Source organism: Polyodon spathula, chromosome 6, assembly GCF_017654505.1.
Source record: "Polyodon spathula isolate WHYD16114869_AA chromosome 6, ASM1765450v1, whole genome shotgun sequence".
NCBI lineage: Eukaryota > Metazoa > Chordata > Actinopteri > Acipenseriformes > Polyodontidae > Polyodon > Polyodon spathula.
The window spans coordinates 36,406,285-36,431,954 of NC_054539.1; the positions used below are offsets into that span (position 1 = coordinate 36,406,285).

At 38.4% G+C, this 25,670-nt stretch overlaps 1 protein-coding gene across 2 annotated transcripts in view; it reads left to right on the top strand.

The window, feature by feature from the left end:
- abcb10 (ATP-binding cassette, sub-family B (MDR/TAP), member 10) overlaps positions 1-19,132 on the top strand; it is a 43,594-nt gene extending 24,462 nt beyond the window's left edge. Inside the window, exons 10-13 of one of the 2 annotated variants that reach the window (XM_041252803.1) lie at positions 2,568-2,748; positions 9,937-9,980; positions 11,341-11,375; positions 17,342-19,132. In XM_041252803.1, the coding sequence (XP_041108737.1) occupies positions 2,568-2,748; positions 9,937-9,980; positions 11,341-11,375; positions 17,342-17,591 (510 nt within the window). In that variant the 3' untranslated portion in view covers positions 17,592-19,132. The remainder of the gene's footprint in view (positions 1-2,567; positions 2,749-9,936; positions 9,981-11,340; positions 11,376-17,341) is intronic. The other variant, XM_041252804.1, reaches the window with a different exon arrangement.
- Positions 19,133-25,670: the final 6,538 nt, after the last annotated feature.

Below are 25,670 nucleotides of genomic sequence, written 5' to 3' on the forward strand. Positions count from 1 at the left end.
CATTCCAAGACATTTAAATGTTTCCCCTTAAACCACTCGAGTGTTGCTTTAGCAGTATGCTTAGGGTCATTGTCCTGCTGGAAGGTGAACCTCCGTCCCAGTCTCAAATCTCTGAAAGACTGAAACAGGTTTCCCTCAAGAATTTCCCTGTATTTAGCGCCATCCATCATTCTTTCAATTCTGACCAGTTTCCCAGTCCCTGCCAATGAAAAACATCCCCACAGCATGATGCTGCCACCACCATGCTTCTGTGGGGATGGTGTTCTTGGGGTGATGAGAGGTGTTGGGTTTGCGCCAGACATAGCGTTTTCCTTGATGGCCAAAAAACTCAGTTTTAGTCTCATCTGACCAGAGTACCTTCTTCCATATGTTTGGGGAGTCTCCCACATGCCTTTTGGCAAACACCAAATGTATTTGCTTATTTTTTTCTTTAAGCAATGGCTTTTTTCTGGCCACTCTTCCGTAAAGCCCAGCTCTGTGGAGTGTACGGCTTAAAGTGGTCCTATGGACAGATAGTCCAATCTCCGCTGTGGAGCTTTGCAGCTCCTTCAGGGTTATCTTTGGTCTCTTTGTTGCCTCTCTGATTAATGCCCTCCTTGCCTGGTCCATGAGTTTTGGTGGGCGGCCCTCTCTTGCCAGGTTTGTTGTGGTGCCATATTCTTTCCATTTTTTAATAATGGCTTTAATGGTGCTCCGTGGGATGTTCAACGTTTCGGATATTTTTTTATAACCCAACCCTGATCTGTACTTCTCCACAACTTTGTCCCTGACCTGTTTGGAGAGTTCCTTGGTCTTCATGGTGCCGCTTGCTTGGTGGTGCCCCTTGCTTAGTGGTGTTGCTGACTCTGGGGTCTTTCAGAACAGGTGTATATATACTGAGATCGTGTGACAGATCATGTGACACTTAGACTGCACACAGGTGGACTTTATTTAACTAATTATGTGACTTCTGAAGGTAATTGGTTGCACCAGATCTTATTTAGAGGCTTAATAGCAAAGGGGGTGAATACATATGCACGCACCACTTTTCCGTTTTTATTTTTTAGAATTTTTTGAAAAAAGTTATTTTTTTCATTTCACTTCACCAATTTGGACTATTTTGTGTATGTCCATTACATGAAATCCAAATAAAAATCCATTTTAATTCCAGGTTGTAAGGCAACAAAATAGGAAAAATGCCAAGGGGGGTCAAACTTTCGCAAGCCACTGTACTCCTGTCGAGTGCTGAAACACTAGCTATTCTACACATATTATTATTATTATTATTGTTATTATTATTATTATTAGCTAGCAGTTGTCACAAAATATACACGTTGACTCACAATACAGAGTGATATAGCTACGTTACGTACAGGTGTAAAAAAATAAAAAATGTGATTATTCTAAGCTCTCTGCACAAATTAGTGATGATCGGGACTGATGCTAAACACAACGAAATACAGTGTGGATATACTGGATCAATGGCACGGCTGTATTCTGTCAAAGGTGGTACTTGCAGATGGCCTGCGACTGTTTTTTATAATGTTTTGGACGTGGCTTTTGTTTTATACAAGGAGTGCACCGGGAACACAATCTCCTGGAGGGACTTCATTTAGCAGCTAACCCTGGAGCTATAGCAGAAACATTTTGATAAGAGATACGAAAGGTTGCTGGCAAATGCCTCTCAACCTTCAGCCAGCTCTGTGCCTACTGGAATAAAAGACAATGCTAGGTTGCTAAATGCAATAAAAACAGAACAGATGTAATAGAGCTCTGAACAGACAAACAGAGCCTTTGAACTCTGTTTCACTCAAAGCGCTTTCACGTTGCATAAGTTATGTTATATTTTTGTTTTATGCTATTTTTATAACTAGTTATTTATGTTTTATAATTGTATATGTGCATACAGCTTTCTACACCTGTTTACACAGAAGTTTATTGCGTAAAGTTTATTTTGTTACAGTTTTTTATGTTTATGCATATTTGCTTTTTTTTTTTTTAAATAAGAAAGTTTAATTTTCAATGTATATACAGTGTTTCTGCTCTGAAAATGTTATGTATGATGTTCATAAAAAAAAATAAAGTTGTATCCAATTATTTTTGCAAGTGCGATGATTGTATGTAGTCCAAAATCTTGGCGGTTCTAGTGTTAATCATTCAGTCAGGCCCAGGCAAAGTCTGCACATTAAGTGCTTTGGCAGGGAAGGCAATTAACCCTTCTCTACTGACCTTAAACACTTCTGCACAAATGCATACATTTTAAACACTAATAAAAACCACACCCCGTGCACCAATAAATACATATATTTAAATCATAGAACAACAATAGACCATACAAAATAAACAAAATACACACAGGGGCGTAGTGTACCCCGTCACAAGCAACAACAACAACAAAAAAATGTACAAAGGCTGTGCCAAAATAATTCACCATTTTGTGTTCCATATTGAAAAAGCCAGTGGTTAAAAATGTCAATATATGTTTACAATTATCCCATTTGTCCCCCGACTCACTTAATAGAATGTGCCTTTTTGAGGCATGAAACACTAATGGGCTGTTGTACTGTATATATTGTCTCTGTCATCAGGAGCCAGTTCTGTTCTCATGCTCTATTGCGGAAAACATTGCCTACGGAGCACTGGATCCTTCTCAGGTCACTGCAGAGGAGATCTACAGGGCAGCTGAGTTTGCCAATGCCAACACTTTTATCCAGAACTTTCCAAAGGGATTTGACACTGTTGTTGGAGAGAAAGGCATCCTGCTGTCAGGTAAGATCTGTTTGGATACTTTTTATTTTTTAGTTGATACACCATAACTAGAAAGCTAATGTTACTGCTGTGATGCTAAAATCTTACTTAAAGGTTACCTAAAATATTACCTAAAGGTAGTTTCATTGCAGGCACACAGATTTAATGCACTGTGAAAAAAATGAATAAAGGGTTTGTTCTCTAACAGGTACGAAATATACCCATTATCTCAAAGGTATTTAACCTAAAGACCCTGATAACCTGAATAAGATATATCAAAGCTGCATGTCAGAGCCTGTGACGCAGTCGTGTCCGCCCCCGAGGGCATAACTGGACTGCACACACAGACATCATCATAATTTTTCCTTTCATCCGAACCTGAGGAGAAACTACGAACTGATTAGTATCAAGTTACTTATATCTGCTAATTCGCTTGTGTTATTACACTGATTAATGCGATTTTACTGTTACATTCATATAGTAATTGCTACTTACACATACTGTGCACTCTGCAGTGATTTTCGTTAGTCCCGTGGTGCCCTTGTGCCCTGGGCGAAGCCGTTGCTCCTTCCCAAGGTTCGAACAACCTTAAGTCGGCTACTTTTGCATGCACATGATGCTAGCTCCGTTTGAAGTTGAAAAAAAAATAATTTCGTTTTTTGTTATGAAAATTATATTAAATTAACAGATTTGTAATCTAATGTTACTGTTTTGTGTGAGAAATTGTTTTTTCTGTGTAGTTTTCTTTTTTTTTTTTTAACAGAAATACGAACACAGCTGCTGGGCTCAGCAGTCCTGCATTGACTGAGACTCGCGCTTCGGGCTACACTGCATCTACATTACGGAATTAAGACCGTTCTTTTTATTCTACTCCGCAGTTATCATAATTCCTTTATACACCGGTTAACACATTTTTCACCTGCAAACACTCTTCTAAATCAAGCAATGGTACTTCCAGCCTTAGCAAAGTGTCTGAGGAAGATATTTTTTGTGAACTGATACTGTATTTTGATAATGGTTTTGAAGGATGCGGTGAACGACACAGAATACACGTTTCAACACCTGCGTTCTCTTACCCAGAGCTTGCTGTGCTGGCTGCTCATGGCTGCTGTCTTTGTGACCTCACACGCAGCTTTTACAGAAATGCCTTCCCCAAACCTTGCAGCATAGCAGACGTTTTCAACGTGTTATATTTACATTTGTCTAGATTATCAACAGTCAGTTTAATGTAATTGATTAACATTAACTTTATTGTAAAATTAGACATCACTTATCACGGATTTAGTACATTATGTTTGTTTAAATAACTGAGTTATTTATTTAATGTAGCGTTGACAAGGCTGTTCACTGCTTCATTATATAAAGATAAAATGTCGTTAGCCTCCGCTAACAAGGTGGCAGCAGTAGTTTTAGTGGTTATTTGCATTATGATTAGCAGGTCACTCGTGATCTTTGCATCATCCCTTTGATTCACAGCCGCAGCCAGCCTCCCGCAGTAACATTTCAAAGCTGCGCTGGGCTATGCAGAATCTGCACAGATTTCTATGGGTGTTGAGTGACGTCTACAGCGCATCTCCGAGATTCTGTGCAGCACTGTGCAGAACTGCGGAAATCTGCGTTATAAGAACACGACCAATGTCTCAATTAAAATTTGCAGAATCGCCTCCATATTATCAACATAGTTTTGTTTAAATAAATTATAAGTGTTCAAATTTTCATAGGTAAGCGAAGAAATCTTTTTTTTTTTTTTTTTTTTTTTTTTTTTTTTTTTTTACAAACTCCACGTGTAATAATCATTGGAAGCTTACTTGTGGAATGACGTGACGTAGATATAAGTCCAATAACACGTGGTACATGTTTGTGTTTTAAGCAATAAGACCGATCATTTCCCAATTCTATTTACCATAAGCTAAACAAAGTTAAAAATAATAAATTTAAAATAATATTTATTTTATTTTATACGTTAAAATGTTTTAACAAACTACAGCAACACATCATTTTGACCAAATAATAGATATTAATGCTGTTGTAGTATAACGTTGAGTGTACAACTTTAGTGTTTTTTTTTTTTTTTTTATTATTCTGATTGCCTTTATAAAAAAGAAAAGTACCAAGTTATTTGGCATAGTAAAATCATTAAATCATTCCATGAAAGGAAGTGTGATTTGTTGTTTTTATTTTTGTGAATTACAGTAATTTAAGTGATTTACATTAGTCATTGTTCATTTTTTAAGCCTTTATTTTATAACTTGCATGATGTACTGTATACCGTGATATTAAGGTTACGACTGTATTTTTTAAATGGTTATCATACCGTGCAAATATATACCGTCCCATCCCTAGTCTCGTTGCCACATTAGTTCAGCGTGAGTTATTGTGAATGCTGTTAGGGCTCGGACAGCAGGCTTTCCCCAGTTTTCGATTGTCATTTGCCAGAAGAGCTATTGTGGTAACTGTGGGTCCAGGCCTAACCCGTTCCTGCCAGCACAAGTACTGTACAACTAACGAGGTTACCACTCTGATTCATTACGCAGTCGCTAGGCTAGCTGTGTCGGGTCTGACTGCCACCTTGGTCCCTGCTTACAATACCATTGCGAAGGCTGTCAGGGCTCTGACAGTAGGCTGGAGGGTCTTAGGGCTGTGTTGCCTGAAGCTGTATAGGTGGGCACCAATGTCCCCTCCATTTTTTTTTTTTTTTTGTACTGAGCGGACTACAAACTTCTCGAGCACTACTTTTCTGTCAATGGGCAGTTTTGCTGAATACTAAATAGTGATACATGTTTAAGATTCTAAATAAACTATAGTTTTAACATTTCTGACCACACTTTCCATCCTTTCAGCGCCTTCCTATTAATTACCAAACCAAAGCAATAACATATCGCACTCATACGGTATTATCTATGATCAAAGAGAAACGCACGAAGTACACACCAATGCACTTATCCACATACTAGTGTAACATAACTTTTCTGCACTTGTATTTTTTATTTTATATGGTGTTGTAAAGTTGTTGCCATCTCTTCGAGTTTTAAGATAGTGCGGTGACTTGTGTTGTAGAGATCTATGTTTCTATGTACTAAAAAAATATATACAATTTATTACCTTTTTTTTTTTTTTTTTTTTAATAAAAAATACCGCTTAACTTTGCAACGGTCTCATACCTGCTTGCCTCTTCTTCTTTGTGTTCGTTGCTGTAACTTAACATGCAGTCCAAATGAATAAAAATAATTTAAAAATTAAAATTAAAAAAAAAAAGATTTGAAAGCACCATCTATCTTCTCGTCAGTGTTAAGTTTTACACTTTGTCGAGAGATTAGTGGGTTGGCACTGCATGTCTTAAAACACTCTCGATTGGCTATTGCTAGGTAGCTCTGTTTCACTTAACCAATAGGATTTCTTCGATGCCCAAACTTAAAAAAACGTCCACAAATAACATTTACAAAAACATTTCTCCAACGCGGTTAACGTTGTTGTTTACTATTCAAATGAGAACAAAGTTTTAATCACCAATCAGTGCGTCTGTACTGCAAAATCGATGCTGCATTGTTTTCATTTAGGTTGCTAAAATCTAGTTTGAAGCATTGGAGGTAAAATAGTAGAAATGGACGACAAAAAAAGCAAAGTATATTTCGGCTGATGATCGTTTCAAAATATTTCCCAAAGAAACTGTATATGCAGATTCAGGTAATTGTTTTGCATATCTTAATGTGGCTTTGGAGAAAATAGGATCGGTCGCTATTTAGATTCAGAATCACACATTAAACAAAAGGCTACTACAGAGGCTGCTGAACAGAACGTAAAATAAACAGCTTTCAGAAACCAAACTGGAAAGTCAGCCCAGACAAAAAGTATTCCTGTCGGCAAGTTAAATCAGTACTAAAATGATCTAGCACAGCCACCTCGCTTTAACCTGCTACTTACTTTTTCAGAATTTGAATTTTAGACCCGAAAAGCCACGTTTCTCTCAGTACTAATAAAATAAATTATTGGATGGCACAAATAACACGACAACGAACGTGCTGCATACATTTCCTTTATTAAAGTATGCCAGATGCCCTTGGGTAACCGAGTTTTAGGACTGTTTGTAATAGAACTCCACATCTGTATAACTTGGCAAAGCTTTTCCTTAGCAATTCAGTGGATGCAGAACGTGCAGTCTCAATGTATGGGCAAGTCAATTGCAGGGGGATGCTGCATACTTGCCTTTAACAAATGACAGCATTCTGTTTTAGTAAGGAAGCAAGTACCACTATTTTTAGGCTTCATAGTGTTCTGAAATACTGTCTACTTAGGTTTATTTAATGTTTAAGCAGGTCCGCGAAATGTCCACGAAATCCTAATCCTAATCCTATCCGTGAAAAATATGTAAATTTACCGCGATTTAAGTAGACCCCTAGTTGTACTCTATGCCCAAGCAGGGTAGTGGCCTCATACCAATCCTCGACCTCAGGCAAATCTACCTGTTTCTGAGCCGAAGTAAGTTCAAAATGTTGATGATCTAACAGCTGTTGCAGTCATTCAGGCCAGACGACTGATTCACCACGATGGACCTCAAAGACGCGTGTTTCCATATCTCCATAAAAACCGGCACACTTAAGTACCTGCGGTTCGCTTTTCAGGGAACAGCGTACAAGTTAAAGTTTTGCCATTTGCTAGGGACTTATCCCTTGTAGATGAGGAAATATCTTGGGTCACAGTGTGGAATAATTTAAGGACAGCGTCTAAGAATCCTAACAATCAGCTGATTCATTTTAACTTTCTTCATAGAATATGTCTAACCCCTCACAAACGATGGTGTATGAAACTGGCCCCTACTCCCTTCTGCATGCTCTGTCCCCATGGTACTGTTGGTACATGTTTGCATGTGGTCTGGGTATGCTCTGATGTGGTTGTGTTTGAAAGCAGGTTTCTTCAAGCCTAGCTGTCATTCTTGGTAGGAAGATTCCTTGTTTACCTAAAATATCATTATTAGATGGTTACTCTTTACTTGAACTTAAAAACAGATCTGGCTGGCCAGCCTCACAGCAGCTAAAATAATAATAGCCTTTCGTTTGCAGCGTTTATGGTGTATCATGCAACGAGCCAGCTCACACCTTCTCAGACAGCCTCCTATCTAGTAGTGTGCTTGGACTCCGGGTCCATGCTGTTCACTCTGTCAGATGGCAGAGTGCAGAGAATAGCCGCCTGTTAGAGCTATTCAGCTCAACAGAGCGCTCATGGTAATGATGGTCCAGAATTTCTCAGGTTTAGGGCAGCAGCTTCTCAGACCCTACCTTTGGGTCTCCTGCGCACGCGCCCTGTGCATGCCTGGTTCAACAGCAGGGCTTTTTCAGCCCGCATTGACCGCAACTGCCCATTGACAGTGTTTCATCATGCAAACAGCATGCCCATCTGCGACTCGGCGTAGCGTTGGGCAGTGTCACCAAAAGTGAGGCCGTCACCACAAATGTGTCCAGCCTAGGCTTGGGAGCTGTGTAGAATGGCACTCCACATAATGGTTTGAAACTGCAGGCAGTTTAACTAGATTTGCAGCAATTTTTGCAGAAGGTTCAAGGTAGGCATGTGCATGTCAACAAAGGCGGTCATAGGTCGCTCAGTCTCCATTGTGTGACCTGTAAGCCTTGTTCTGGGCACTGGAGAACCTAATCTCCCCCAGGGGTAAAAAAACTGGGCAGCTGACCTCTTCTCAAGGAGTCCTAGCGCCTCAGAGTGAAGGTGAACCCGAGGTGGTAGCTTTATTTGGGAGAAGTTTGGGGGAGCAGAGATAGATCTTATGCCTCCCAGGAACCAACCCACTGTCCCCTTTTGTGCTCCATAATAGACGGGGATCACCTATTGGTAGATACAACTGTTATGTGCTTTCCAACTGCTATCCTTGCTCTCGCTGTGTGTGGAGAAAATCAGGCAGTGGCCAAGGTGCTCCTACTAGCCCCTTATTGGCCAGGGGACTCTGGTTTAAACCCTGATGCAGCTCCTGAGTGGCCAGCCATGGAGACTGCCCAAGCACCATTAACCTGCCAGTCAGGCACAGAGGACCTTATGACACCGACCCATCGAGCCTGTAGATCTGGGTCTGGCCTCTGAACGACTGCATTGAGCTCTGTCCAATAGGGTTACTGACACCTTGCAAAATGCCACAGCAGCGTCCACACATTCCTAGTATGGGTACCAGTGGAGTGTCTTTCAGACGTGATGTCTGCTTCGTGGGTTCGACCCCACAACCATGGCAGTAATACTGCAGTTTTGCAGGATCTGTTGATGAACATTAAAAGTCGATCTGGCAGCCATTTGGCTTGCCATGTAAAACATTTTTGAATTGGTTCATTGGCTTCTGCCTCCTATGAAAGACTTTGTTCCTCTCTCGAGGTGTAACATTGTGTTTAATGCATTCTTGAAGCCTCCATTTGAGCCCATACATTCAGCTGAGCTCAAATGTTATTGCTCAAGTGACTGTTTGCTTGCTATCACCTTCGCAAACCGGGTGAGCAAGAGGCAGGAGTTTGCCTTTCCGACAGCTTTGGTATTTCTACCCATGAGGTAATGGTTACATTTTGTGCTTGATTGGGAATGTTAGGTTATTATCATAACCCACCCTGGTTCCCTGAAATAGAAATGTAACCATTAACTTTCAGAGTCTCTGTGTGCATGATTAAAGCAGTCTTGAAGGAATAATTATGATGATGTCTGTGTGCAGTCCAGTTATGCCCTCGGGGGCGGGCACAACTGCATCACAGGCTCTGATGTGCAGCTTTGATATATCTTATTCAGGTTACAGGGTCTTTAGGTTAAGTACCCATCAGGTAATGGGTGCATTTCTATTGCAGTGAACCAGGGTTATAATAACAAAGTTCTTATAATGAGAAAAAAAAAATGAATACAAGCTTTAATGTTTTTACAAATTAAAAAATAGTTATAAGCAGCCACAAAATGAACTGATTATTCAAGATGTCAGGAAAATTTCTGTCATTAGTTATCTGGTTAAATGAGGATCGAATTTCAAATTAAGTTTTGTTTCTACCGGTGAACTGTATTTCATTGTACTGTATTTCATTGTACTGTATTTCCACTGAAGTTTTGCTTGATAGAAACAATGCATGATATTTTCAATTTATTTTATAAATTATATCATTTCATTTAATTAGTTTGACATTAGTTGCAAACTTTTATTTGATGTAACTGAAATATATGTTTAAAAATGTGTTTCAATAGGTGGTCAGAAACAGAGGATTGCAATTGCCCGGGCTTTACTCAAGGTATTTATTTCACATGTTTTCCTTTGGATTCTCACCAGTGTCAATGAAGATTTAAAAAAATGCTTGAAGTAAATATTGATGGGTATAAAAGTTATTACTGTTTTGCTTGCATTTGTTTTGTGCACATTTCAATTTTTCTTGGCTACATTAACTCCCTTTTTTGGCCATTTGAACATTAAAATAATTGTATAACTCCCTAGCCCATTTTGTTATTATCTCCCTGTAGTAAGGTACTGATATATTTTTCTGTATATTGGCAACTGGAAAAAAAAATTGAAGAATCAAGTTGTTGTTGTTTTTAATTTATTGTTATTATTTTTGCTTAAGGTTAAAATACAGTGACACACCTGTATTGCATTTCAGACACCCAGCAGGCATCTTTGTCGACTAACAGGCTAACTTAATCAACCTCATTAGTGGTATCAGTAAAGCTGATTAAGGCCCTCTTCACACTACGTAACCGAGCTCGAAGTCCAGCTCAAAGCGTCCACACTGAAGTACCATTTCATGTTTGGTCAGGCTTAATGCATATAAGCATTATTAAAATAGTTCCGTTACAGTTCCTAGCAGTGCAACAGTAGAAATGAATACAATGGTATCCCACATGCACTGTATTTTATTTTAAAATAATGTGTTCCTCACTGATCCTTCTTTTCATTGTTGCTGTTGCCTACCTTAATGGTGTGCTTTTGTTGTTTTCCCCCACTAGTTTAACAGAGATGTCCAGACAGATTTTTTTTTTTTAAGCATAGAAATGAATACCCAGTGCGGAGTCTACACTGATAGCAAGTCCTTCAGGCACCTGTTATGTCGCCAAATATGTCTAAGAGCATTTGGGATATTGCAGGATACACAAAAAATTTAATTTGATATTACAGAGTCCATACATCTGATAAACAGCCCTATCTAATTTAGAATTCAAGCCCCAGAAGTTGTCTTGAGTACGGTATTAAACGCTGCGTAGTGTTTAAAGGCAACTAATATGGTTTAAATGCATAATGTGGACAGGCCTAAGCTATCCTGTAAGTTGCAGCTGTTCTTAACGATTAAAGCTACTTGTGGCAAATGTGTTTGTAACTATTCAGAGGCTAAGATCGTGAAAGCCAGATCAATTTAAAATGTCTATACAAGGCTAGGTGTGTATAATAAAAGTATTCATCATGTTGTTGAGTATGATAGATAGCCAGAGATGGATGGACAGACATAAGCAATTGGGCAACATTGTGAAAGACTGAGTTTTTATTTAGTATAAAATGATTTTGCAAAAATAACCTTTGGGTTTCTTAGTTGACAATATAAATATAATTAAACAAGACAAGCTTACAGTTTCATTCTTTTTTTTTTTTTTTTTTTTTTTCAGAATCCCAAAATTCTCTTGCTAGATGAAGCCACCAGGTACATTTCTACAAGATTTACTGTTGCAGATTCATATTTTTTAGATTCTATTTTACGTTCCAAGTTTTTAATTCTCTATAACAGTATTTTAAATGATGTTTCAACTTAACATGTTGGGTCAAACTTAGCTGTGCAAATGTTTTTTTTTTTACCAAAAGTAATTTTATAGAAATATATAATCCCCATGTGGAATGCAAACCCCCCAGCAATGGGGATATATTGTGACTGTACTGTCTGTTTGTATTTACTTACACTTGTTACACTGTGTTAATTTCTGTACATTTTTACATAAATCTAGATAACTGCTTATCTGATTTTGGTAAAACTTCGTAGAGACATTCTGTATCATAACTTAGATAGTATACAGATAGTATTACATTCTGAGTATATATGGAGACATTTCTCTTCTTAATCCTTTGCTGCCAATATCCAATATATTTGACACTGAGAAAACAGGCATTAAGAGTAAGCAGCGGGGTGTTGCATGTCCCCATGTGTTGCTACAACTGTTTAAATAACGTACCTGTCATTTTTCTTAATTAACATCCTGACAACTTTTTACACTTTTAGTCTGTTTCAAAGCTCTCTTCAAAATGGCCATTCTAGTGCACTGACAGTGTAAGGATTATTGCCCACATTGTCAAACAGCTAACACTGCAATAATGATCCATAATGTGGTACAGAACAAAAAAGACAGAGCACTTGTTATGATGTTAATTTATTTTTTTATTTTTTTTTTGGTGGTTTTTTAAATCTGTCTTGCTGCAGTGATTTAGAGGACAGGGGTGCGTTCAATAGGCAGAGCACTCCAGAGTGTTACGTGATGCTTTCTGTTGAACAGCCTGCACGCTGAGAGTGTAACGTTAGCTAACATTCTGAGGAGGTACAATACCAGTGCGGCGACTGTGGTGTAATTTCCCCACATATTGGACTTTTTGACCAACATATCTGTATGCATTTTTTTTTTGTAAAAAAAAAATCAATAATTTATTTAAATTAACAATGTAATATAATTGACAGTTTTTCCTTTTAAACGCAGTGAATCTGCAGCCTCGCACGCAACACTCGAAACGCTCGGCTTGTTATTGGTTGTTCAGTCAGCCTTACATTAAGGAATATTTTCTTACATGCCTTTAAAAAGAAAACTAATGGATGAATAGTGATGTGTTAAAGGTGAATTATATGGAACACTGTTTTTTTAATAGTTTTGCTATTTCTGCAAGATTATTGGGCTTCACAGTGTATCGTGGCTGAAAAAGCACAGCAGTATAGGCTACGCTGAAAACTTGAAACCCTTTTTCATAGCAGAAAGGGACATTAGAATACAAGAACTTTGCTAAAATGAGATACTTTTGCAGTGTTAAGAGCACATTATAAACACAATCATATTTGAGAGAAGAAACAGACAAACAGTAGTATTTCAGTTGTAAGACTTTGCAGAGGAATGCAGAAGGTTGCAAAACAAAGAGACTAACTGCTAAATTCACAGATGTATTCAAATAATTGTTGAAGAAATAATTTATTTGGAAAGTTGTTGTTTTTTCTTTTTGCTATACAAAAATGCTATTGAGTTGAATAATTGTTGAAAAAATAAATTGTTCTGTTTTTAGACAGTTTTATTTTTATTTTGCTGTACAACAAGACTTACATATGCAGTGCCTATAGAAAGTTAATTAAAAATAAAAACTGACATGGCTTGGTTGGATAAATGTCCACCCCCCTCGTAAAAGCAATCCTAAACTAGAGTTGCTAGCAACTATAAAGGCTTCCAAGAAAACATGGTTCAGTCATCACCAATAATCGCTAATACAGCTCGCTACGTTTCCTATAATTAGTTAATGGGTGACTTAAGTTGTATCATGTACAGAGCATAATCTTATGCTGAAGTTTAAGTGCACTGATCTGTGTTAGATACAGCTGAGGAGCTATAGACCAATTTGTGGGTTTTGAACCTTAGCAGAGGTCAAAGGTCATAGGTAATGACATTTATAGAGCATGTATGACTTCCTATAGGTGTTCCTTATGAACCATGACCCTATCTGTGATCCCGGAGGCACAAGGAGCCAGTTTTTAGCTTGACCTTTTGGAGAGGTCAAAGGACACGGGTGATGACATTTTTCATAGCGCACGTATGTCTTCCTGTACGTGTTCCATTATAACTGTGACCCCATCGCCACGTCCTAGGAGATAATATTTAAACGTTAATTCCAATATGACCACCAAACCTTGTGACCAATCTGCTTTCAAGTTTAGTGGTTATTACTTTATTATGGGCCGCACAACTGTGCCAACATTGAAGAGCATACGTGAAACACTGTTCTTGTTATGGGTCAAAGTTGTTTTTTAATTATCACTATGGCCACCAAACCATGTGACCAAAACACGCCATTTTGAAATTGACAGTACTTCACATTAACCTCTACTACCATACTCAGTTTCATGTCTCTAGTATATTGCAGTATGGATTTATACTTTAATATATGTAAATATAGCACTTGTGAAATTGTTATTTTGCTTGCTACATCCATGTTTTTAAATGAAAAAGCGTGGATTTTACAAAACTTAGAAAGGACTTTGTCATGAGCAAACGTGACAATTTTGGTGCTGATCAACACTGCGGTTTCAGACAAGGAGATCTTTGAATATTTTGCTCAAATCTAACGCGGCGAGCATACGAACTGTCCAATTGATTTTTTTTCAACGTTTTCTTTTTATAGGTCATTCTTGCGCTATATGCTGACTTTGTCAGATCTCCATCTTAAGTCATTTTTGTCGACAAGAGTTTTGAAAATTGTCCAATATTTTCACAAGATCTAGCCTAGTGGCCAAACTGAACTTTTTCCACTCGTGGACTACAGTCTGGTTGTCCACACATAGGCATCTACTTACATATGCGTTTTCGTGACTCTGCGAAAAACTTTTGGCGGGGAAAAAAAATAAAATAAATAATAATAATAACTAAAACTGCCAGGCAGTTTTACGGCTCCCAAGCCCCAGTATCAGCACCCGTCTAAGCGTGTTTAGTTCTCAGTGTGCCAAGTTTAAAATCAGCAACTTCAACTGTTCCACAGAAGAAGATTTTGAAAGTTGTTTTTTTTTCAAAAATGCACCAGGCAGCCATCTTGTTTGACGCGTGTTTCTTAAGTCAGTTGTATTGCTACAGTGTCAAGGATGATGCTTGTGAAGTTTCAGGTTAGTCAAGTAAACCATTTGTCAACTGAGGCAGTTTTAAATTTCAGACGTAAACGTACACCTGGCGGCCATCTTGTTTTATAACCATTTTTACATATTTGTATTCAATTGTTACTAGGACAATAACTACCAAGTTTGGAGTTTGTTGGTCAAATGGTGTTCAAATAGCAGCAGTTTGCTGTTAAGGGCGCGTTTCATTAAACTTCTTTTTCGCAAACTTGATGCGGATTTGGATGCTGATGATATATGCCAAGTGTCAGGTCAATGGCTTCACCGATTCCCAGGAAGAAGATTTCAAAAGGTTTCTAAAAAAATGTGTCAAACGGACATTTTCGTTTCCAGTCAACACAATTTTTTAAAAGTCAGTTGTATTGATACAGTATCAGGGAAGATGCTTGTGGGGTTTGGAGTTAGTCAAGTAAATCGTTTGTCAACTAACGCAGGTTTAAATTTCAAATGTAAATGTATAACTGGTGGCCATCTTGTTTTATAAAACATAACCATTTTCACATATTTGTATCCCATGGTTACTGGGACAATAACTACCAAGTTTAGAGTTTGTTGGAGAGTTTTCAAACAGCAGCAGTTTTTAGGGGCGCATTTCGATAAGATTTGTGGTAGCCATTTTTGTATGAAAATTTATCACAACAACTTCTGCTTCACAAACAGATCAATCGCTTCACTGGTTCCCAAGAAGATTTCAAAAGGTTTTATCGAAAAATGCATCACGGCGCCAATTGCAAGGACACAGCAGCAAAAATTTTTCAGCATCTGACAACCAATGTATCCAGCTTGTTAACTGCCAAGTCAGAACCTGATCAGTCACACAGCTTTGAAGCAGCAGCAGTGTAAAGTTTTGGGAAGAAAAAAATAAGTAAATAAATAAAAACTTTAACAATAACAATAGGCTTCCCAGCCTTTGGCTTGGAAGCGTAATTAGCTCAGGTGTAACCAATCACCTTCAAAATCACACACCAAGTTAAGTGGCCTCCACCTGTGTTAAATCGTAGTGATTCACATGATTTCAGGATAAATTCAGTAGTTCCTGTAGGTTCCCTTGGAGCATGATCAAGACGATTATTAAGAAGTGGAAGGTGTATGGCACCACCAAGACCCTGCCTAGATCAGGCCGTCCCTCCAAACTGGATGACCGAGCAAGAAGGAGACTGATCAGAGGCTACCAAGAGGCCAATGGCAACTTTGTAAGAGCTACAGGCTTTTATGGCCAAGACTGGTCAAGGTGTGCATGTGACAAATATATCACAAGCACTCCACAAATCTGGCCTGTATGGTAGGGTGGCAAGAAGGAAGCCATTACTCAAGAAAGCCAACCTTGAATCCTGTTTGAAGTATGCAAAAAGAAGAGATTCTGTAGCCATGTGGCAAAACGTTTTGTGGTCTGACGAAACTAAAATTGAACTTTCTGACCTAAATGCAAAGCGTTATGTTTGGCGCAAACCCAACACAGCTCATCACCCAAAGAACACCATCCCTACGGTGAAGCATGGTGGTGGCAGCATCATGTTATAGGGATGTTTCTCATCGGCAGGGACTGGGGCACTTGTCAGGATAGAAGGGAAAATAATGGAGCAAAGTACAAAGAAGTCCTTGAGGAAAACCTGCTGCCCTCGCAAGAAAACTGAAACTGGGACAGAAGTTCACCTTTGAGCATGACAACGACCCAAAGCACACAGCCAAAGCTACACTGGAGTGGCTAAGGAACAAAAAGGTAAATGTCCTTGAGTGGCGGAGCCAGAGCCCTGACCTAAATCCAATTGAAAATTTGTAAAGAAGAATGGTCAAATATTGCCAAATCTAGGTGTGCAAAATTGATAGAGACTTATCCCAACAGACTCACAGCTGTAATTGCTGCCAAAGGTGCTTCCACCAAGTATTAACTCAGGGGGGTGAAGACTTATCCAATTATGATCTTTCAGTTTTGTATTTTTTTTCTCAATAAAAACTTTTTTCCCCCTTAACAGTGTGGAGTATGGTGTGTAGATAAGTGGAAAAAAATCCTCATTTGAATGCATGAAACTCTGAGGCACTGACACAACAAAATGTGAAAAAAGTTCAAGGGGGTGTAGAGATTCTATAGGCACTGTAATAGAAACACCTTAATTAAACTGCACTATACCTACCTGTAAAACATGCAATACACAGTACTGAGGAACAGTGCTCTCAATGATGTTCTCAATCCGTACAAGACTCTCGCATGTGTTTGAATTCTCTGCCGCTGAAGCCATGGTGTTGGCTCTCGATGCAAGTGCAATAGAGGCATTAAACTGCAGATTTAATGCACAGTCTTCCATAAATTCATCCAGAAACAATGCTAGTGCTGCGTTTTCCGCCATCTTGAAAGTTCTGTCTTCATAACACACAGTTCAATAAGAGCTAACTTATGTTACGTAGCACCACTGCCTATTGAACACAGTCGTGATCTCAAACCCCAGTGCACTAGAGCTGTCATTTTGAAAAGAACGTTGAAACAGCTGGGTTTTTCTGCATTAACAGAACTGGAACATTGATCAACTTTTCCAGTTTAAGAATGCTTCAACAGATGTTCAATTGTGACACATTACAATCGTACTAGGAAAATAAAAGTAGGAAGACTTTTTATAAAGACTTAATGTATTTATTGAACAACCAAAAAAAAAACCTCTAGATGTCACCTTCAGGATTTAGCATACCCTTATTGTTAAATGCTTATATATACTGTATTTGTTGTGTTTTCTTCATTTTTAAATATCCTGTTATGTTGTATTGTTGTGCAGTGCTCTGGATGCAGAGAACGAGTACGTGGTACAGGACGCCCTGGATCGGTTAATGGATGGACGCACAGTTCTGATTATTGCCCACCGCTTCTCCACCATTCAGAATGCTGATGCTGTAGCCGTCTTGGACCAGGGCCGAGTGGTGGAATGCGGAAAACACAAGCAGTTGTTAGAAAACCCACAAGGTCTGTTCAGAAAGCTCATGGAAAAGCAAGCTATTCTACAGAACAGCCAGACACTTGCACAATGAGTACCATGCACAGCAAACATCATTAAGAACCAGACTATTATTTTTTTTTTTCTTCTGGTAAGCAAGGCAAGTCATTTTATATGTGCCTTGTTTAAAATGTATATGAAGAGCATATGAATAGTATTTGTCTAAAATAGTATGTTTTATTTTATAAGGCTGGAGTTTAATCACAGAGGTGTTCTATTGTTTTTTCTAAAAAAAAAAAAGTGTGTTCTTAATTTTTATATTGAGGGGCATGTTATATAAAATCTTTCCAGTTGGTACAACAGGCACTGTACATGTCATGCTGATTTGGAAGCGAGACATGGATCATGTTTTTTTTTTGTTTTTTTTTTCACTTAAATGCCAGTTTAATAAATCCTTTCCCTTATCTGTGATAGACAGCTGTATGCCTTGTGTTTAGCCAAATCCAATTTAATTGGAGGGATTCCTAAATAGCAGATATGATTCACAAGATTGAAAGTGCTGCTGATTTATTATTGTAAACCCCAATACATAAGTCTATGTAATGCACATATTGGGGTTGTTATTCATATTTATCATTATTTCAACCCACAACGCTGAAAAAGGTAGTACACTTCTAATGTTATATATGGGCAAAACTAAGACTGGTTTACCTGTCTCCTGCTTTGAGTGGAGTTATCTTTCCCCAAGTTTCACAATTCCCTTATTGTTTTGCTGTTCTATATTTGTTTTCTAGACAAGTTAATAGGACCTTACCTACACTTGTGTTCTATGCTGCACATTGACTAGCAGAGTGTGCTGTACCCTATTGCATGTAATACAGGAAGTGAATGTGGATGGTAACCCAGCACTTCAGTCATACCCAAAACTTAGACCATTATCTTTGTCATATTTGAGGATGATAAAACGAGACCCACTTACTGCTTTATTTTAGACCTGTTTTTAAACCAGCTCTATATGAAGACAAACATTGCCATTAGTGTAAATGTTTTCCTGAAATGTCAATACAATATGTTTTTCCTTGTGATGTTTTATATTTGAAACTTTCACATATTACATTAGCAAATAAAAATAGGCAGTTTAAAAGTGATTGTCAAACTGCTGTGAAAGAACTGGCTGGTTCAATGCCAGTTTTACTGATCGTCAGCCCGTCACAGAACATTATTGCAAATAAAGGATTGTCTGGATACTTGTGACCTCCTTATAAAGAAATACAAAAATAATCTGTGCTGGCCTTTAACAATATATCCAAATAAACTTTCCTTAAACAGGTTAGTTATGTTGCACTGCATTCTATATAAAAAAGTACTGTTCAAGAATGGAAACTTTGCTGTCATTCCTCTGTGACCCCAAATGCGTTCATCAGTAAACTTGCCTGAGACTACTGAAGGAGCAGTAGATACCAGCAACAAACTGCTACACACCTTGGTAGTTGTGTAGTCTGTCTAGTGTTCCTTCTGTAAGACATGTACCATGTATGTGTCAACATCCTATAATGCATTGGCGTCTAACTTTACTTTGCTATTTTTTTTTTTATTCAAATCAATGTAAGTTAAATAAAAATTACAAATAAACAAAATTAATTTTAATGTTTTTTTGTAAATGTGCATTGTGTTGAATTTCATCATTAACATATACAATGTTAACTTAATGCAAGTTGTACAATTTTAAATTTTATACCTAATTAAATGTTTTTATTTATTTGTTTATTTTTTATATTATTCCAAATAAAATCTCATAACAGATTAAATTGTTCAGGTTAATTTGAAAAGCTTGGTGTTGGGATACAAAATAGGCCTGTACTGCAAAACAACAGCATAAACACACAAGAAAAGGCCTAAGTTAAAACAGCAAATGTGACTAAATTAAGCTATCTTTGGTATGTTAAAGTCAGTGTTTAAAGTGGTTTGAAAAAGGTGCCGGTATACACAAACAAAAAATTCCCAGGAGTACAAAACACAAGGAAAACATGTAATAAATCCTAAAAATATATCCAACACTTTATCACCAATATTTAGCCTCAATTGAGCCTAGGTACAATATGGCAGTCGTAAAAAGTTTAATAAAAAAAAACCACCACATCAATATATCCCTGAAACACTAAAGAGGTTCACACTAAAAACGTAACTTTAATATTGGTTAAAAAAATTCTTAGTTGTTGCGTCAGATTAGGTCATAATATCATTCTGTGTATGTATCTCTCTCTTCTTGGTTTCTGGTAACCCACTGACAAAGAATGCTTTTAAAGAGTCGTAAACTAAATACTGGACACATGGCTTATCTTCACGATTGCTGAATGACTCCATTGGTGCCGCAGGCCAGACAGTTCTGGGTGCTTCGACACCTAGACATCACATAAATCCAGCCGACGGGGTGGAATAGCAGACCAATGGAGAACAAAGAGCCACATTGATATGAGAACAACCAATGAGAAACAGTTCACGTGGACTGAGGCACCACCCAAAATAACCAAACTATCCAATCACGGGTAAAGAGAACATTACAAAAGCATGAGCGCGACACTCAAACAGGGCTCCCGACACAGAATCCAAGGTTTTGATACACGCACCAGTCTTTGAACTGTGACAAGCTCGAACAGAGATACCATTTTCGGAGACTCTAATATGAGGTAACTATTCTAGTGTTTGCCTTAGTGTGGGAGTCCGCTGTGTCAGAGGTCTAAAATCCTGAAAGTACTTGTAATCAAATCTCTAACTTACCCCCGATTGATCACTGGAGAAAGAATTGTATGAACATTTGAAGTCGACATAAATTTAAGTATATTCAATTTATTGAGCTAGCAGTGCTGGAGTTTGCGGTGGAATATCCCAGACAGAACCTGATGAAGAGTGCACATATTGGTGGAGGAATTGCTGTTTCAGTGGATTACCTAAATAGTTAATGACTAGTTCTTTGCAAAGGCATTTCTTTCGTACTCTGAAGAGGAGTCGAAATGACCATAAATATCAAGGGGACTTATCTAATTAAAATCTACTTAAAATTGCATTGCACTAGCTAAAAATTCGGGGCAATTAAAATATCAATGTAAGTTTAGTTAAAAATAATAAAATATTTAAAAAGACAATTGAGTTTAATATATCAGATTTAATACAGCAATGTAATGAACTCGACTGCAATTATATTTCTCGTTGTATTCCAGGTGTTGAACAGAATGAATACTTGCGGGGCAGTTTCTTTGCTCATGTCCAGATAGTGATGATCCTGGCTGATGAGAAGTTTGCTGATTTAGTTTGGGCTTGGTGCTGACTTCTTTTTAGGTCTGATGTTTTTGTGTTGTCCACAGTGTCAATTTGTCGCTCAGTAATTGCTCAGTCTTAAGAGGAGTTCACACCGGACGCGGTGCACGTGCCGCCTACTTGTGCTGCTTTGCAGTTGCCACAGACCACTGTTCACACCAAACGTGGCAGGGGAAGTCAGTGGGCGGTCTGTTGTTACATCACGGCTGCATGTACAAGTAGCAAACAGTAAATGCCAGCAGCAAGGGAGAACTCTTTTTATACAGAAGAGACAAAGATTAGTAAAAAAAAATATATATATTTCAAGTAATGAGGAGCGAAACATTATAATTTTTTTTTTTATAAAACCTGATTTTAACCTCCCACACCCACCATCATTATCTCGCCATAATTAACCAAAATATCAGGCAATTGTGTTGTTTAAAATAAAATAAAAACCTGTTACATTTAAAAATTGAGATATTTTCTTTTGTGAATTTTGTCTGGTTTGTTGGGAATAGACAAAGAGAGTTAACCCTTTCCTGCGCGCCGCTCTGCGCAGCCACTTCGGTGCAGCTTCCTGTGATCGCCTTCATTGAAAACAATTGCTTTTGCCGCGTGGCTCTGCCAAGCTGTGTCCAGTGTGAAAACCCCTTTAGGTTGTTCTGGCTGGCCTAGACTGCTCTTTTCATTTTTAAGTCATAACACTATTACACAAAAATAAAACAGACGAAATTCAACACAAAACACATTAGTAGGATTTGACTGGTACGATTTCCAACCCAATAATACATAATTACATTTGTCGCATACCCGCCTGTCACATATCCTCCTTAGCCGTTTAACCGCCATGATCGACCTCTTCAGCAACGTTCGTTTATTATTGAACAGAAAAGATTAGTTCAGATATTGTAGATCCTACCAAAGTTTCCATACACTGTGTTGTATGTGCTCCGTGCACTGCCATTGCTGGTAGTGTCACAACAGCTGTTCAGTGTGTTGATATGTAAATAAATCCTGTTGCCTGCAGGGTGTATCAACTTCAACCTCCGTCCCGATCTCCTGCCTGTCACTCAGCAGCTAATGCACGCACCCACATGGCAGATGGTTACCCTGTCACAAGCATTAATACCCCACATCTTTCTAAACAAGGGATTTAGGGGAGCACCCTAATAAAAGCTGACTCTCAAAACAATAATTGAATATAGTTATTGTTACAGCTGTGTATAATGGTATTTAAAACAAGATTCATTCATCTGCATTTTTACATGTCTGCACCTACTCTGATATGCGACGGATTACTGTAATGCACAATATCTGTGTGTACAAGACTTACAGGGGAATAGCTTCTGGAGAACTGAGGCACTATGTAGACACTAAAGTCCAAGTTTTGTTGTTCAAAGTGTCACTGGCGGTGCGATAGGGTGTTTTCCAGCAGTAGAACATTTATATAATTATTTTCCCCCTAGATTTTTTTTTTTCTTTTTTTTTTTTCTTACTGGTATGCATACTAGCGTAGACCAACCCACTTTAAGCACTGATTAGTGTGGTATTAATTGGTGTGTTTTAATTGAACCTATAATGCAGTCTTTTTTTAAGATTAATTTTCAGATTTAAACCTCAGTAAAAACAATTTTAAGTAGAACATTTCAAATTATATTAGGACTTGTTGAAAATCTGAAAATCTTATGCATAGAGGGATGTAAATGTTTTTAGAGCCTTGTTTCTTACACCTTTTAAAGCTGCACTGTCTAAGGGATGAATTCATATATTTCATATAGTTCATGTATTTGTTTGTATTTTCTTATTGTTCCCTTCATGTTTTTGTTTACAATCACTGGCCGGGAGTGTGTTCCTAAACGCAACTAGGGCAGTCAGTTAATGGCTTTTAACTTTTTTTAGATTTTTTTAATGGACATTAATCACACTCCTGTTTTGTCCCTCTTAGCATACCGTAATTAATTTCCAGCTGCACAATTTTAGTGCATGCCAGGATTTAATGAGTGTTGTCATCGTTTGAATATAAAATTCCACACTATGTAGCAAAGCAGTCAAACTGAAATACTTGTGAATGGGACGTTTATTTTTGTAAAAACTTTCTGATGGTTCACTGGATAGAAAGAGGGTTACTTGTATCTACTGTTAAACTGAGTTCCAGTATCACAGAAGTGCATCTAGTCTGCTGTACCACCTGCGTGCTGAACATGCTTTCACTTCTCAAAAATACGCTCTAGCAGTTCCCTTTCAATTCGAAGATGACCGCCAATGATACTTTGGGGATGTGCCTGTTTTTCAGGTATTCGCTGAGCATTTATATCAAAGCTGCCGATAGGCCCCTCCGTGGAGTGACATCCTTGGTCCTGCCTCACCGAGGCAATAAATAGTCACTACACAGAGACGTCAGCCTCTTTTGCTTTTCACAGACAGGTTGGGTAACATAAGGCGAGTATAACTTTAAACTTTTTTTCCAGTTGTGATTGACTCTTTTAGAGCTCCTTATTTGAGTTTTTTTCTGGAGTTCCTTTGTAAATATATTGCTGGAAGTTGGCTGCCATTACTCGGCAGCTGAAGGCTAAGCTAACGTTAAAAAAAAAAAAAAAAAAAAAAAAACTTTCTTCAACAGCCTACATCGCATAGCGATTGTAGTCTGCTTTCTAACTGTTCCTTGCTATCATTTTCCGCAGCTTTTTTTGCAGCTGTAAATAAAGAGAGAGAAGGGAGAACACCACCCTCCAGTGAGTCCAGCCTCATTCTGCAGCCGCTTTTGACTCGAGGGCTCTGGGTCACCTCGGTACGCCCACTCGGTGTGTGTGGCCTAGCGCCGCTATAGGTTGTCGATTACTATTGGTTTTACTGTTTACAGTTAAAAAAAACAAAAAAAAACAACACAGTCCAGCTTGCTGTGAGTGTCTCTTTACTACTGCATTGTAGTTTAAAAAATAAAAAATACTAAAAAATAAATGACAACCGCGCAAAAAACAGTTTTTGTGTTTTCCTTCCTTCAGGTCCGTGACTGTACTACCCCCATGGTACCCCTACGCGCTGCACTGGTTGCTTGCAACACGTGGTCCGGAAAGCCATCTTGGGTGCTCCACTCCACTGCAAGCTTCGCTCTGCACTGGTTGTGTGACTGCACTACAACTGTCTGAAGGCTCCACACCTTTGCAAGCTATGTGCTGCCTCTGGTTGTGCCAGCTTAGGATCCCAGGCCTCCCCTCCGAGCCCTACACAAAGTAATTCTTGAGCACAGGCTCCACAGCACCCCTGCAATTACTCTAGAGCGCCATTGAGGAGCAGGAAGAGATAGAGAAATGTGGACCAGACGAGGGATATTGCCGAGTTAAAGGGCCAAATTGCCCAGATACTGGAGCACTTGAGCAGGCAGCAGGTCCACCTTGTGCCTGCCCCAGCTCCACCAGCTCCTGCCCCAGAGCACACCCTGGCTTCGCCAGTGGTTGCTGCAGAGGTGATCAGCAAGACATAGTGATGAGCAAGGAGGAACAGGATGCACTCTCCCTAGCGGCTTCCTGGGAGTTCTTCTTGCAGATGAAGACTCAGGACCCAAACCTTACTCAGGTAACAGCTCCGAGCTTGAGTGAGATTCCAGCGCCCTTGAAGTCGGTTAGGGCACTGATGGAGAGGGCCAGGTAAATCCCCCTCTACGTTGAAAGTGTACCTAGTAGCCATATCTGCTTGCCACATTCCCATTGACTCAGTATCCCTGGGCTTTCATATACTGGCGACCCGTTTTCTAAAGGGTGCTGTGGTTACATCCCCCTATAAAGGACGTCCTCCCCGAATGGAGTCTAGATGTGGTACTAGATGCTCTCACTAAGACTCTGTTTGAGCCCATAGATACCATAGAGCTGAAATATCTCTCTATGAAGACACCCTTTCTGTCAGCTATCACCTCCGCTAAGCGTGTCAGTGAGCTACAGACACTGTCCGTGCACAGTTCCTGTATAAGCGTTTGGGACGATGGAAACGGTATCGTTTACAGTGTTTCACTTGAATCAATCAGTGGAACTAGAGGCTTTCCATCCCCCTCCTTTTGCGGAAGAGTCAGAGTCAATAATAAAACATGGGAGTGTTTATTTAAATATCTTTGGACACGCTGAAGTTTAATCTTGTTGAGCTTTTATCTTTCAAATTAATTTTAAATTATTTTGTATCATTTGTTATTTCATGTTCCTGATATTTTTGTTTGTGTTCTTGGCATCAGAAAAATAAATAAAGGCATACATAGGCCTAAATAAATAAATAAAGTTGAAACTTTGTTTTATGAACAAATATCTTTCAAACCGTGAGGGCATAAAGTACTCATAAAACAGAACAGGATATGCTTTTTAAATAAACTATACATCATACAGTATGCCACTCTGGATGTATAGGAAGCTGGCCATTACATGCTGAATTGACATAAAATTGCCTGCACTATACTACACTGACAAGTATCGCTAGCTATAATTGTCAAGCATAAAGGGGCCCTAAGAGACCAAAAAGTTTTAGCTTACATGAACATTTCTATTGATGACAACCATTGCCTATTTTAGTGCAGCACCGTGAATTACACAGTAGTAGAAATCATTCCTTATGGAACGATATGGTCACCCTATCACAGAATACAAATTCAGATAAAATGAAACTTTTACAGGGGTTCGAAACATTATGTAGTCAGACATATATTATTATTATTATTATTATTATTATTATTATTATTATTATTATTATTATTGCTGCAGACATTTAGCAGACGCCTTTATCCAAGGCAAATTACAAGGTTTATCAAGCAATAAAAACAACATTAAAACTGACAATAACAAATTTGGTAAGAGAAAATTTGTACTAAAAATCACAGAGCAGTCGTGGTAAATGTGCT